The sequence below is a fragment of the Oncorhynchus clarkii genome, chromosome 10 (assembly GCF_045791955.1).
Source record: "Oncorhynchus clarkii lewisi isolate Uvic-CL-2024 chromosome 10, UVic_Ocla_1.0, whole genome shotgun sequence".
In the NCBI taxonomy this organism is placed as follows: Eukaryota; Metazoa; Chordata; class Actinopteri; order Salmoniformes; family Salmonidae; genus Oncorhynchus; species Oncorhynchus clarkii.
This window is the reverse complement of record NC_092156.1, coordinates 27,053,435-27,068,509: the sequence shown is the minus strand read 5'-3', so window position 1 is coordinate 27,068,509 and position 15,075 is coordinate 27,053,435. Positions and strand designations below refer to the sequence as shown.

General features: G+C 43.6%; 1 protein-coding gene across 2 annotated transcripts in view; it reads left to right on the top strand.

The window, feature by feature from the left end:
- The window catches only part of LOC139418207 (homeobox protein cut-like 1), a 205,615-nt gene that overhangs the window by 138,593 nt on the left and 51,947 nt on the right, over window positions 1-15,075 (top strand). For both annotated transcript variants that reach the window (XM_071167482.1, XM_071167481.1), the window contains exon 9: window positions 12,612-12,660. In XM_071167482.1, the coding sequence (XP_071023583.1) occupies window positions 12,612-12,660 (49 nt within the window). The remainder of the gene's footprint in view (window positions 1-12,611; window positions 12,661-15,075) is intronic.

Here is a 15,075-nt window from a genome sequence, read left to right as displayed (position 1 = left end):
TGTGACCTACTACCATATGTGGGCATACGAATGCATAAGGGCAGGCCGAGCCAATGACCTAATTTCAAGATGGCTGCTACCTACATTCCGGTTAGTGTTGTGAAGCATACTCAAAATAAACACAGAATACGTTGATTCACACCGAAAGCCGGGACAACACAGATCACGAGGATGTCTTATTTGTCTCCTTGTGACCTACCGTTATTGATCACCAGCCCCGAGAGTCAAAATGTTTATTTTACACACGGTTGTCACCAAACAGCAAACATCTTACAAAGTAAGCTTAAATGTGGTCTATGTTTGAGCTATAGCTAAATGGGGGATAAGAAATGAATCCTTAGGTTGATAGGAACGATTCTAGCCTATTGCCAGTATTATCTGATAATGTATGACTTAATCGAATGTCCACTGAGTGACTATATATTTGCACATGAAAAATATGTTTCCTGCATCCATTACACAGGGAATGGCTACTATGGCACATTGACAGTCTTGTAGCCAATGAGATACGTTTTCCAAGGATATGCAGTTGACAAGGCATTGAACCTTTTAGGCTAAATGCGAACTATTGTTACCTGGCTCAGAGACGAGACACACCGAGCACAATACATTACTTTGTAAACAGATTTCACCGCTGTAATTTAATCGCTTTAGCATTAAAGATGGCTTTGAACAAAGAATATCGAACAGGAAGCTAAAAAGAAAAGACAGCTATGAATAAGCATACCGACACAGAAGCTTTGAATAAAATACTGGAGCCGGACTCTGATTAGGGGAACGATTTGGATGAAGATTTCAACTCGGCCGACAAAGGTTGCTTTCTAGAAGGATTGGATCCACTTTTAGATCTGTAAGTACATTATTTTCATGACTATATAGCTAATTGAGTATATGTATTTAGTTTTTCTAAGTTGTCTGCTTTTTGTGCTTTGGATTTAGTTTACATAGGCCTATGTAACAAGTCATTTCAATGTTATATCATTTCAAAGTGGTTATTGTCATATTAGGTCACTGTTTTCTGTTCTAAATTTCATCCTTTGGAGAGGCCACTAATCTCTCATGGCCATTGTTTATTTGTGGTTCTCACCTCTGCCTTTGTCTCCAGAGTGTTACTGCTTGCATTGTGTGTGTGTGTGTGTGTGTGTGTGTGTGTGCTTCACACCTTCTATGCGAGTCTCTGTACAGATAAAGTGTAGGCTTGGTGTTTTTACTTCACAGTAATGTCGTTTTGTAATTTAGTCAACTGTAATTCTGTGTGTCTTACAACAATACATCCCTTTATTTTATTCACCACAGAGTGGAGGATGCAGTCGATTTGGATGATGACATTTGGGAGCCACCACTCCCCAGCAAGCATCCCCTTTCCGGGCAAGGTTGTCACTCCATCGGATGGTTCTATATCCACTTTTCACAGATCTCTTGAAAAAGAAAATAAAGGTTTGTGGCACCATTCGTCCTAACATAACCGGGTTCCCCAAGACTAAGGTAAACAACATGACAAAGACAGTGGAGAGGGAGACCATATGTTGGATCAGGACTAACAAGCTGCTTTTTGTGAAACGGAAGGACACTAGGGGAGTAACTATGCTTACCACACAGGATAAGGCATTCAATAACAACCACGTCTCAAGGAGGGTGAAAAAGGAAGAATTTCCCAGTTTCTGTGAAGGACTACAATGCCAACATGGGGGATGTCGACCCATCTGATGCTCTGATAGGCTACTACCAGGGCCTCCACAAGACCAGGAAGTGGTATAAGACTTCTTTTGACCACTTTGTGGACATTGCTACAGTAAATGCTTTATTCTCCACAAGCAGATGGCCAAAGCAAAAGGTCAAATCCCTCTCTCCCAGTTGGCCTTCCGAGAGCAGCTGGTGTTGGAAATGGCTGAATTGGAGGCCCAAAGCAACCTCACAACCATCACAAGACCCCCCACTCAAGGTGAGCGCCACTATCAAACACACATGCCAAAAGGAATAACTGCAAGTTTGCACAAAACACAGGTGGGGAAAAGGGTGAAATGCCAGATCTTCTGTCCGCAATGTCAGTTGGCTTTTTGTTTCCTGGCAGAGAGGGACTGCTTCAAAGACTATCAATACATGCACAAGCAATGGTGAAAGTGAAATCTAATAATCTACACCTGGATTGTAATCGTTCATCTTATTTCTATTTTAGTGAAGGACACGTGTGTAACCAAGTTTGTGTTTGATAATACATTTTATATATTTTTTTAAATGTTTATCTGTTGCTTTTATATTGTTTTTGTAAACAGTTCATTTGAATGTGGGACCAATACTTTGGATATGCCTAGGCTAAATGTTTAGGCACTTTGGGGAGGTTGAAAAAACACTTGGATATCCCCTGTATGCCCCCCGACACCACCACAATGTTTGCGAGAGGTTGGTGTGGTACAAATTGAATTCTTATAGTGAACAATAACTTTTAGGCACATCCAGTGTGCGAAAACAATTACCACATTTGGACACTTTGGAGAGGTTGAAAGGACATGTGAATGTACCTTGAATACCCCATAACACCACCACAATGTTTGTAAGGTAGATATGGTACCAATTGTGTTTTTATACTGAACAAATAGCATTTAGGGATTGGAAATATGTAATAGCACTGGAATGATCTCATTTACAGACATATGCCACTTTGGAGAGGTTTAGGGACACCACACCTGACACTACTTACTAAAACATCTGCCCATTTCTAGTTGTTAGGTCTATTAATCCCATTTTTTTCTAATATTGTTCACATTTTGTGGAAGCCATCTGATGTGTTTCCAGCTCTGGGCATCAATAATTCACTCATAGCTTTTCAATAAAATATTTTATTTTGTGTGTGCTTGTGTATTCTGAACTATGTAACTCCTATCTTCTGATCATTTCCTCATAATCGCCCAGATGTCGTCTATCCAAATATACCACGTTTTGGCATGTCAGAATCATGTAATTACACATGACTAGCAGTTACTTTTGGGTATGTCTATTTAGGCAGAAATCTAGAGGTATTGAGTAAGACTGAAGTGTTCTGTTGTTTAGTATGTTCAAACTATAGTTGGCTTGTAGTCTTTTGGGGGACTGCTGAAAGCCCAATTTGAATTCATCTTAACCTTTGGACTGACTAAGGTGCTTTTAAGAACTCCATGGAGGCAAATACGATCTATCATTTAGAAAACTGCCGTCTAGATGGAGTGAGGTGTTTTGGTATGCGTGTTTGCACGTGGGTGTTTGTTCATGTATGTAAGGTAGCTAGCATTGCCAGGTGTTGAGGGCTCCAGTACACCTGGCTCTCAGCACACCACCGTGTGTATCGCTCCAGTGGAGCCCGTTTTAGAAAATTCCCAAACACCCAACTGCACTTTGATGTACAGACCAGAGCCATTGCACGCTTCTGGGCTATGTGGACTGATGATTTAGTGTGTGCGTCTTCCCCATCTCTCCTGCATCTGTGGTACCTCCAGGGCCCAGTTTTTCTGAAGTAATCTGGATTTTGCCGATAGGATTAAATGCATAGAAATACAAGGATTCGTCTGTTCTATTCATTCTATGTGTAGTACTTTACATGCGTGCTTGTTTGTGTGTAGGTTAGTATTCATTGTCTGTGCTTGCGTGACTGTATATATTTGTTATTTGTGTATCTTCAGCCCCATTGAGTGAGGTGGAGAAAGAGGGGTAGAGAGAAAGAGAGACTGCAGAGAGGGAGAAAAAGGAGCGAGAAAGTAGGCCAGTGGGTAGAATAGCTAGTGACTACAGTGTCAGGCCCACTGTGAAGGGTAGAGGCTGACTGAACACCTGGGGAGGTGTGTGCACAGCTGCAAGTGGATGTTTGTCCATGGTCAGGTGCCTGGAGGAGGCCTAAGGTGAGGGACACACACACAGTAACACACAAGCACATACACATGCTATGCACTCACATGCTCATATACACACACACACACACACACACACACGGTTGCCCAGGTAGCTCCAGCTGTCAGGGCACTTTACCTCTGTCTGGGTGCTACTCCCCATATTACACCAGGTCCCTGTAAAATACAGTGTTTGAACAGAGAATGCTTTTGGACGTACCTGGCCTATCTTCTCACCCTAGGGACAAACTGCACCCCATATAGCTAGTGACTCTAGTGTCAGGCCCACTGTGCAGGGTAGAGGCTGACTGAACACCTGGGGGGGTGTGCCCTCGCCACACACACACTTTGCGTGACCTCATTGCAGGTGTGCGTGCGGTTAAGAAAACAGCAGTCTCTTGCTTCTTCTCAGCCCAAATTGGATGGGAGAGGTCTTAGATCATGAAGAGCTGGGCTCTTTGAGTGCGCCTGCCTGTGTTTCTGTTTCCTTTAAAGATTAATGTCCTATTGATCGAGAAGGCTTCGCAAACAGCAGCTCTGGTGCTTTCCACAGAGGGCCCTACGCTTGCTATCTCATACACAAACACATATGTGACCCACCAGCTCAATTCAGTCTTATGTAGCAAAATTTGAAATCGTTTTTTTACATTGGATAAAAATAGAGACTATAAAATGGTATATCATACACTACAGTTGAGGAACATTGGGAATGTAATTCTGCTTGGAATAAACTTGTAACCCCACATTTGAGAAAATGGCCTTTGAATGTTTTGGTACACCTGCCGGAGAGCTCTTCTTTGTCTACACCCATTCAGCATTGTTGACACCCTCTTAAGCTTTAGCCCCACCCATTTCTTGAAGGATTCACATGTGAGGCCATGTGCTAAACAGAGTGAGTACAGTAGTGTGCTAAACAGAGTGAGTACTAAACAACCAAAGATTTCAAGACTAAAGGCTGGTTTATACTACGTCTGTAGTTAGTTGTCACAGTTCTATCATGAGCATTCTATTCTATTCTATGACAAAGTCTTAACTTTAGTTAGTTTTTATGAATTATTACAGGGAAATAAACTTACATCAATATCACTATTTACAAGTTAATGGTGAGCTAATTACAGAAAATAGTGTGACGAAATAAAAGCAGTGCATTCTACTGGAGAATTTAGAACTTGGATACGGTCTCGTTTGGCCTAACGTTATATCCTAATTTGACTTTAGTGCAGGTCATGTTGTTCTTCACATTACCGTCTCTGATACACATACACTATATCAAACATACACTATATCAAATTAAATCAAAGTTTATTTGTCACATGCACAGGATACAGAAGGTGTAAACGGTACAGTGAAATGGTTACTTGCATAGTGGAGTCTTTTGTAGCTAGCTAGCTAAACAATGAACCATAATTGGCAGGTAGCCTAGTGGTTAGAGCATTGAACTAGTAACCAAAAGGTTGCAAGATCGAATCCCCGAGCTGACAAGGTAAAAATCTGTCCTTCTGCCACTGAACAAGGCAGTTAACCCACTGTTCCTAGGCCTTTATTGAAAATAAGAATTTGTTCTTAACTGACTTGCCTAGTTAAATAAAGGTAAAAAATAAGATAAATCCAAACTCAACATGGCATCGTGAGAGGGAGAAGCGTTCATCTATGTACAGTACCAGTACACACATACTCATTCAATGGTTTTTGTTTATTTTTACTATTTTCTACATTGTAGAATAATAGTGAAGACATCAAAACTATGAAATAACACATATGGAATCATGTAGTAACCAAAAAAGTGTTAAACAAACCAAAATATGCTTGATTATTCAAAGTAGCCATCCTCTGTCTTGATGACAACGTTGCACACTCTTGGCATTCTCTCAACCAGCTTCATGAGAAGTCACGAATGCTGCCATCAACCCACGGTTTCTGGTTTGGGAATGTTTTAAAAGTTGCTGTGGGTACGACATCGCCGATGCACTTGCGAATGAACTCGCTCACCGGATCAGCGTATTGATCAATGTTGTTGTTGGACACAATGCGGAACATATCCCAATCCACGTGATCGAAGCAGTCTTGAAGCATGGAATCAGATTGGTCGGACCAGCGTTGAACAGACCTGAGCGCGGGAGCTTCCTGTTTTAGGCTCTGTCTATAGGCTGGGAGCAACAAAATGGAGACGTGGTCAGCTTTTCTGAAAGGAGGGCCTTATATGCGTCGCGGAAGATAGATAGAATAACAATGATCCAGGGTTTTACCAGCCCTGGTTGCACAATCGATATGCTGATAGAATTTAGGGAGTCTTGTTTTCAGATTAGCCTGGTTAAAATCCCCAGCTACAATGAATGCAGCCTCAGGATATGTGGTTTCCAGTTTACATAGAGTCAAATAAAGTCGATGTGTCTGCTTGGGGGGGAATATATACGTCTGTGATTATAATCGAAGATAATTCTCTTTGTAGATAATGCATTCAACATTGTGAGGAATTCTAGGTCAAGTGAACAGAAGGACTTGAGTGCCTGTATGTTGTTATGATCACACCCCGTCTTGTTAATCATAAGGCCCGCCCCTCTTCTTACCAGAAAGATGCTTGTTTCTAGTTGGCGCGATGCGTGAAGAAACCAGCTGGCTGTAACGACGCCGATAGTGTGTCTCGAGTGAGCCTTATTTCCGTGAAGCAAAGAACGTTAGTCTCTGTCTCTCTGGAAGGATACCCTTGCTCGGATTTCATCAACCTTGTTGTCAAGAGACTGGACATTGGCGAGTAGTATGCTAGGGAGTGGTGTGCGATGTGCCCGTCTCCGGAACCTGACCAGAAGACCGCTTCGTTTGCCCCTTTTACGGCGACGTTGTTTTGGTTCGCCGGCTGGGATCCGATTCATTGTCCTGGGTGGTGGGAAAAACAGAGGATCCGCTTCGGGAAAGTCGTATACCTGGTCGTAATGATGGTGAGTTGATATATTATATATATATTATATATATTATATTCAGTAGTTCCTCCCGACTGCATGTAATGAAACCTAAGATTACCTGGGGTACCAATGTAAGAAATAACACGTAAAAAAACAAAATACTGCATAGTTTCCTAGGAACACGAAGCGAGGTGGCCATATCTGTCGGCGCAGCCTTCTGTGTGTTCTTTTTTCGACTCCCTACACATATTTTCAATCAAACGGCAGAATTTTCTCCATCTCCTTAGCTATCATATACTCTGCTTCCACTGGGAATTCCACAGATTTTTTTCCACTGTTGAATGCTGGTTCAGAAGACTCTAACAATGTCTGGTTCAATTAATATGTTTTTACCAAATCAGGGATTCATTTTCAGAGTCAGCATGGCACAATCGTCCTCCAGAAAGTAGAGAGCATTAGCAACACTTTTGTCGTTTTTTGTGATATCTCTCAAGGATTACCTACACATACTGAGCAGCTTATGTTATAGACAGAAGCACGCTACATGGCAGACCAATCCTCTCTCCTCTCGCTCCAGCCCATCCATTATCTCAGCCAATCATGGCTAGCAGGAAGTCTTTTTTCTGTGTCTAAACCAACTTGGCTTGTAATTTAACAATAGAAATGTGTAATTTCAGATAGCTTAAAAGTTTGAGGCACATGAAAGTTCACGTTCCAGAAAGCATTTCTGCCCAAAAATGTATTTGACTAAAAAATAAATGTTTACGTTCAAATGCCTCTACTGTGAAGTAGTGACGTAGGGTCCCTCACATATAGTGCACACACACACCGACACACACACTCTCGATACACACATAATCTCTCAAGCTGTTCCATGGAGAGCCCATTCTCTCCCTCTCTCTCACGCCCACTCTTTCCCAGTCTCCGTCTTTAGTGGAGCAGATAGACAGGATGTGTGTGCATGCGTGTGTGCGTTGGTATGTGTGCCCACAGAGCCAAGAGCCAGTTGAGCTGGTGCAGGCAGGGCCTTAGCCTCGCCAGAGCTGTGCACATTAATAACATCAGCCTAGCACATGACAGGCCCACAGAGGGAGGGGAGAGTGAGAGGCAGAGGTGAGAGAGAGAGAGGGAGGGAGGGGTGAGGAGGGAGGCAGGCAGAGGTGGGAGGAGGGGAGGTGAGAGAGGGAGGGAGAGAACAAGGGGAAAGAGGATAGATGAGAGGAGAAGAGGAAGAAGGGAAAGGAAATTATAGGAGGAGAGAGAGATGGATGTGTGTGTGTGTGTGTGTGTGTGTGTGTGTGTACACCCATGTAATTTGTGCGAGTGTCTGTTTCTCCGTATCTGGGCGATCTGTGTTGATTTATCTGAGTTGGCCTGCACGTACAGTGCATGTGGACAGGCGCTCAAATGAGCAGCCTTAAACCCTGATGGCAGTCTGATTTCCTAAGCCACTCGCTCCACCAAGAGATAAATGTCAAGTTTGTTCACGCCTCTCCCCCCAACCCGTCGCGGGTTGTGTGTGTGTGTCCCAGACACCGGCACGGTGCTATGACATGGTCTCGGGCACGCTGGCGGTGGGCTTTTTTGACGGTGGCGTTTCTGCTCGGTCGGAGCTCCGTTTCCCTCCCCGGTGCCCTGATGTGTTGTGATTTGGCATCGGGCTGGGATGAGCTCTCTCTCTCTCTCTCTCTCTCTCTCTCTCTTTCCTCTTTCTCTCTCTCTTTTCTCTTTCCTCTTTCTCGCTCTTTCCTCTTTCTCTTTCTCTCTCTCTTTTCTCCTTCCTCTTTCTCTCTCTCTTTTCTCTTTCCTCTTCCTCTTTCTCTCTCTCTTTCCTCTTCCTCTTTCTCTCTCTCTTTTCTCCTTCCTCTTTCTCTCTCTCTTTTCTCTTTCCTCTTTCTCTCTCTTTTCTATTTCCTTTCTCTCTCTCTTTTCTCTTTCTCTTTCTCTCTCTCTCTCTCTCTCTCTCCGTCTCTATTTATGATATGCCACTGCCAATGTCTCTTCACTCATCACCATCACACCCCTTGCTGTCAGTTGAGATTTATTCTTCTGCAGAATAGGGGACTGGCTGATACACATCCCACACACATAAACACACCTCCTATTTTCATCACCAGAACCCCTTAAAACCCACTTTCTTTTTTCACAGAGGCGTCTTCCTCGAAGTTATTATATTATGACTGGCGAGCCATCCCAAAAGAGCCTATTTATAGTGTTCTCCAGTGCTACAAATGACATCACAGGCGGACCTCCACAATATTATTGCAAACCCCCACAGTGACACTGTAAGCAGAGCTCCATGGCCCGAGCAATATAAACACAGCTCTGGATTGATAGAGAGATTCAGCAGCAGGGCATGCCAGGCCTGGTAGCATAATACAATATGTGTGTGACCGTGTGTGTTGTAGGACAGAACTGGAACATTTCACTCCAGATGTTAGCTTTAGCGCTATTTTGGGTGAGCGCAGCAACGGGGCAACAACACTATCAGCACAATGCTATTTCTTCCCTCTGAGGACATCTTTTGTATGTTGGGAAGAATGGTATCATATGTGAAGTGTTGTATGAATGATATCCCCACCCTTTTCATTTTCCCTGGACTTTGGCACATAAAATACTGGTTCATGGTGCTCTACTAAATGATGTGTATTTCCTGAATAGGCTGTGCTAGCTAGGTGGATGAGTGTTATGGGTCCAGCAGTATCATTGTCTCTTGGGTCTGTGTGGTTGTTGTGGGTGGAAACTCTAATAAAAGTGGATAACAATATTGTGACGAGCAGCCTGGCCACATCAGTGTGAAGAATGGCCATGTTAACATGGCCTTCCATTCTCCTCCTCCGACACACACACACAGCGAGAAGAGCCAAACCCCGGGGGCCATTTTGCCTCTCCAGCCGCAGAAAGGTTAAGCAACTACACCAGAAGAGAGAAAGAGGGAGCGAGTAAGTGAGGGGAAAAAAAGACAAAGGAGGAAAGCGAACAATCTCCAAGGCGACATTGGCTGTGCTGAAAGAGAACGGGAGGAAAATGAAAATCTAATGGGCTAAATCTGTGAAATGTCGTGCTAGCCCAGGGGGATTGGGCTGGGAGTAAGGGGGCACAGGATATGAAGGGAAAAAAGAGAGAGGGATAGAGTGGTGAAGAGGAATGGATTACCAGAGGCGTATCTTAGCGTTCCGGACTCGTCCCGGCCACAGAGCCCGACCAGAGGAGTTAACAGCTCATTTCCAACAGGCGGCGATGGAAAGGTCAGGGAGGCCGAGAGAAGAGGGCCCCGGCCCCTGGTTTTGACCAGAAAACCCCAACACACACCTTCAGCACCACTACAGGGGCCATTTGCACACCTTCGGTTCACTCTAGCTCAAGTCATCTGAGGTGGTGATGTTTTAATGTCAGGTATCGGGGTTCAAAATGCACCCAGGGTGAGCTCAACAGACTACATCATATTCAGCACATTTTCAGTATTTATGATTAAGCATTCTGGATGAGTGGTAGAATAATTGTGGAGCCCCAACACCTTAACCTACTGCACTGTTCCCAAAGTCTCTGGGAGTCTTGTTTATAACTGCACTGTTCCCAAAGTCTCTGGGAAATGTTCTTGTTACTTACAACCTCATGCTAATCACATTAGCCTACGTTAGCTCAACCGTCCCATGGAAGGGACACTGATCCCGAAGAGGCGCAGGGCAAACACCTCCAGTCCTGGAGTCAGGGTCTGTACTGTGTGAATGTGGTTCACTGTACACCCGGAGGGAGATGTTTGTTCACTCTCACTGGTCTGAATTTGGTTTTACGCAGTCAGGTAGCGACTACTGTGACTGACTGTGGGGGGGGTGTTGTGGGTGCCCAGACCTAGACAACCAAGACATGTTCTGCAGAAGGTGCTGCCTGCTCTGGTCTTAATCCCAGAGTCTCCGGCTTAGATTCCACATTTACCGACATTCTGCATAAATTCAATTGCATTTTTGGGGAAGTGATTTCCATGCATTGACTATTTCTATATGTATGCTTCATAACAGATGTCTGGAGAATCACAACAAATGATTTCCCTTAGCTTGCCTTGTATCCCTCCAATAGAACAGTATTGTTGTGATGTGACAGTGTATTGTCCTTGTCCCAGTGTAACTGGGTTGTGTTGTAGCACGGCTGGGTGAGGGGATGGGGGTGAGTGGGGGATTGTGCATCGGTGCCATGACCACAGATCGCACACTGTTAATACATTTTATTCCCAAACCTAATCGCTGATCCTCCTCTCAGCATTACAGCAGTATTTCCTTTCCCTAATTCCCAAATCCAGGCAAATCCAAAGGTATTTAATAATACTTTGCATCTGTACCTTGATTGAACTATCAAATTCCAATGCTATTTGGGTTGCATTAGTATCAAGAGCAGCACACATTGTTAATGCCTGGGTATCTTGTTAAAATCACAACACTAACTGGTTGGGAAAGCTTTTCCTCGTCTCTCTCTCCAGAAGCTTTTACAATTGGATTGTGTTGTCCAAACACAGAATGCTTCTAACAGTAGAGGAGATTTAATGTCATATGATTTGGACTGCAGCCAGATGGTTGTATTGGCCCCATGTGTGTTGTTTCCATCCACAACACTATTTGTTTGTGGCCGTGTCTCAATCAGCAGTACCGGTATCACATTGCAATCTTTAATAGAAGCAGTTGATCTACAGTTTATTATGAATAACAATGCATCTCAATGATAATCCCTGCTCATTACAAAAATGCCGTGCACTTAAAATGTGACACGAAACCCAATTAACATAATTTAAAGCATTCAAAGTTATTATCTATAATTAGATGTTGCCATTAAATTAAGCATGGCAACATTTGGCTCCACTCAGTGTGTGAGCGTTGCCACAGCCTGAGCCTGCATAAATGGAAGGGGCCCACTGAGAAGAAACCGTTATCTGAGCCCTGCAATTCAGACTGGCTGGGGTAATTAAAAAACCAAGGGTAGAAGTACCACGTCAACCCAAAACACACACACACACACACTTGCAATTGGTTGCATGACACAAAACCCGATAGTGTTTCTATTTGCTGGAATGGATTTAACACCTGTTCCTCTACCACGATAAGTGAATATCAAATTAAATGTCAAATATCACATTTTCAAACGCACGTTCAGTTCCAACTCCAGTGTAGTAAATCCTATTGAGTCACTGAACAATTGTCCGGTAGCTGACGGAGGAGCACAAAGTGTGGGATAATACTAACCAGCGAAGCATACCTTTTAACCCTGGGGTTAAGCATGGAGAGATGTGAATAAACTCCTAAGTCGAATGCCATTTGTGGGCTTGAGCCCGGCCGCTAAACAGAATGGAAAAATATGATATGAGATTAGTGTGTATTAAGGGGGAGGCCTAAAAACGACATTAGTGTAATCCTTCTGTTTTACGGCAGGGCTTGTCCTCATGGCTCAGGAAGGGACAGAGTGGCAGGGAGACGGAAGGATTAGGGTGTAACTGAGAGGGTCTTAATGGGCATGGACAGGGACGAGACATGCAGCAAGCCAACTCTAGAGGACGAAGCTCTCACTATCAAACACACAAACACATACAGTAGGAACGTATTGTCAGGTTTCTGTATACAGTAGGAATCCAGTCTGTATATACAGTTATGATTGTAAATATATATTGTATAGATGTATACAGAGTTGTGTGCAAATGCACGTACAGAACATTACAGTGCATGTTAACACTCAGTCCCACTCATGTGAACACACAGTTATCTATCACTCTACAAATGTACGCTATTTTATACTGTGTTCCATCCTGTTGCTTGTGTGCCAAGCCTTTTGTTTGCCTCCTTGTTGATTACATGCCCTGTTCTTTCTACAGGGGCGATGAGATTGAAGTGGTGATGTCAGACCTGAAGAGAGCCAATCAGGTCAGTCCCTGGTTGTTTTTAACCCCTCATCACAACCATCCTATCAAAGTGTGTTATGAATATGCAAAGATACATACTACTCATATACACCCTTTGGCCTTAGTGTCAGTGTGTATTTTTAAGAAGCTTGATACAGGAGTTGCTCTGTTTCAAATATGTTCAAAATTGTGTTCCAGAAAATATGAAACATGGAAAATTCCAAAAAGAAAAAGTGAAACTAGCCTCTTGAAGAACAATACAGACACATAGGCTATCCTATTAGAGTGTGACTAATCTGGCGTTGCCTCTCCATCTTTGGCCCCCTTTAATGTATTTCTCCATGTTTTCTGCCCAGAAACATCATAGCGGTGATTAGGCATTATTTACACTGAGACGACCCTTTGATATCTGCCGAGAATATAAGCCAAGATAATGAGCAGCAGTGTAATTACTCTCTATGGGCTTTGGGTCTGGAGTTGAAAAATATTTTTGTGAGGTTCATCAACGCCGTCTTTACCATGGGATCTTGTTTATATCTAGTTTGTTAGACTGTGAATTAGGGCCGGGATGATACCAGTATCGCTATACACGTCAGTATTGTGGCAAGGAAACAAAACACAAAGCAGATTTAGCTTATTTCGAAAAACAGCCCTAATTTTGAAAAAAACATCATTATGGTGTCATCCAGAGTCGCATGTAAACTCAGCAAAAAAGAAACGTCCTCTCACTGTCAACTGTGTTTATTTTCAGCAAACATAACATGTGCAAATATTTGTATGAACATAACAAGATTCAACAACTGAGACATAAACTGAACAAGTTCCACAGACATGTGACTAACAGAAATTGAATAATGTGTCCCTAAACAAAGGGAGGGGGGGGGGGGGGGGGGGGGTCAAAAGTAACAGTCAGTATCTGGTGTGGCCACCAGCTGCATTAAGTACTGCAGTGCATCTCCTCCTCATGGACTGCACCAGATTTGCCCATTCTTACCCCACTCTTCCACCAAGGCACCTGCAAGTTCCCGGACATTTCTGGGGGGAATGGCCCTAGCCTTCACCCTCTGATCCAACAGGTCCCAGAGGTGCTCAATGGGATTGAGATCTGGGCTCTTCGCTGGCCATGGCAGAACACTGACATTCCTGTCTTGCAGGAAATCATGCACAGAACGAGTAGTATGGCTGGTGGCATTGTCATGGTGGAGGGTTATGTCAGGATGGGTACCACATGAGGGAGGAGGATGTCTTCCCTGTAACGCACAGCGTTGAGATTGCCTGCAATGACAACAAGCTCAGTCCGATGATCCTGTGACACACCGCCCCAGACCATGACGGACCCTCCACCTCCAAATCAATCCCGCTCCAGAGTACAGACCTCGGTGTAACTCTCATTCCTTCAACGATAAACGCGAATCAGACCATCACCCCTGGTGAGACAAAACCGCGACTCATCAGTGAAGTCCTGTCTGGTCCAGCGACAGTGGGTTTGTGCCCATAGACGACGTTGTTGCCGGTGATGTCTGGTGAGGACCAGCCTTACAACAGGCCCTCAGTCCAGCCTCTCTCAGCCTATTGCGGGCACCCAAAAAAGCCCTTTGGCTGTGCGTCTATTACCAGAATGCTAATAAAATGAGCACAAGTAATAGCAAATTTCCTAATGAGCGCAAACGGAAATAAGCAAATTGCAAAGACAGGTAATCCAGCTCATTAAGTTATACATATATAGGTAGGAGCTACTGAATGTAATTGTTGGTGAGTTTGGACATTTACAATCAAATGTGAATGAGAGACATTGTGTAAATGAACAAAGTTTTGGCACATGTACACGCAGTACTGGCTCTGAAGCAGCATATGTACACGCTGTGTCAGTATGGAGTCTGGAGTCGTGAGGACAACAGGCCTGCCTGCTCTGTTTGGAGAAGAGTGGGGAGGAGCAGGAAATCAAGCCGTGGCAACTGTACAGATAACTCATCCAAAGGGCTTTGACTTCTCAAACACGGCAGAAAGCGAACACTATATGATGCCCCGTGACCTTATTAATTCAGCCACTTTTTTATTTATTTTATTTTTATTTCACCTTTATTTAACCAGGTAGGCCAGTTGAGAACAAGTTCTCATTTACAACTGCGACCTGGCCAAGATGAAGCAAAGCAGTGCGACAAAAACAACAACAGAGTTACACATAAACAAATGTACGGTCAATAGCACAAAAGAAAAGAAAAATAGAAAAATCTATCTACTGTGTGTGCAAATGTAGAAGAGTAGGGAGGTAGGCAATAAATAGGCCCTAGAGGTGGAAAATAATTACAATTTAGCATTAATACTGAAGTGGTAGATGTGCAGGTAGAGATACTGGGGGTGCAAAAGAGCAAGAGGGTAAGTAATAATATGATGAGGTAGTCGGGTGTGCTATTTTCAGATTGGTTGTGTACAGTGA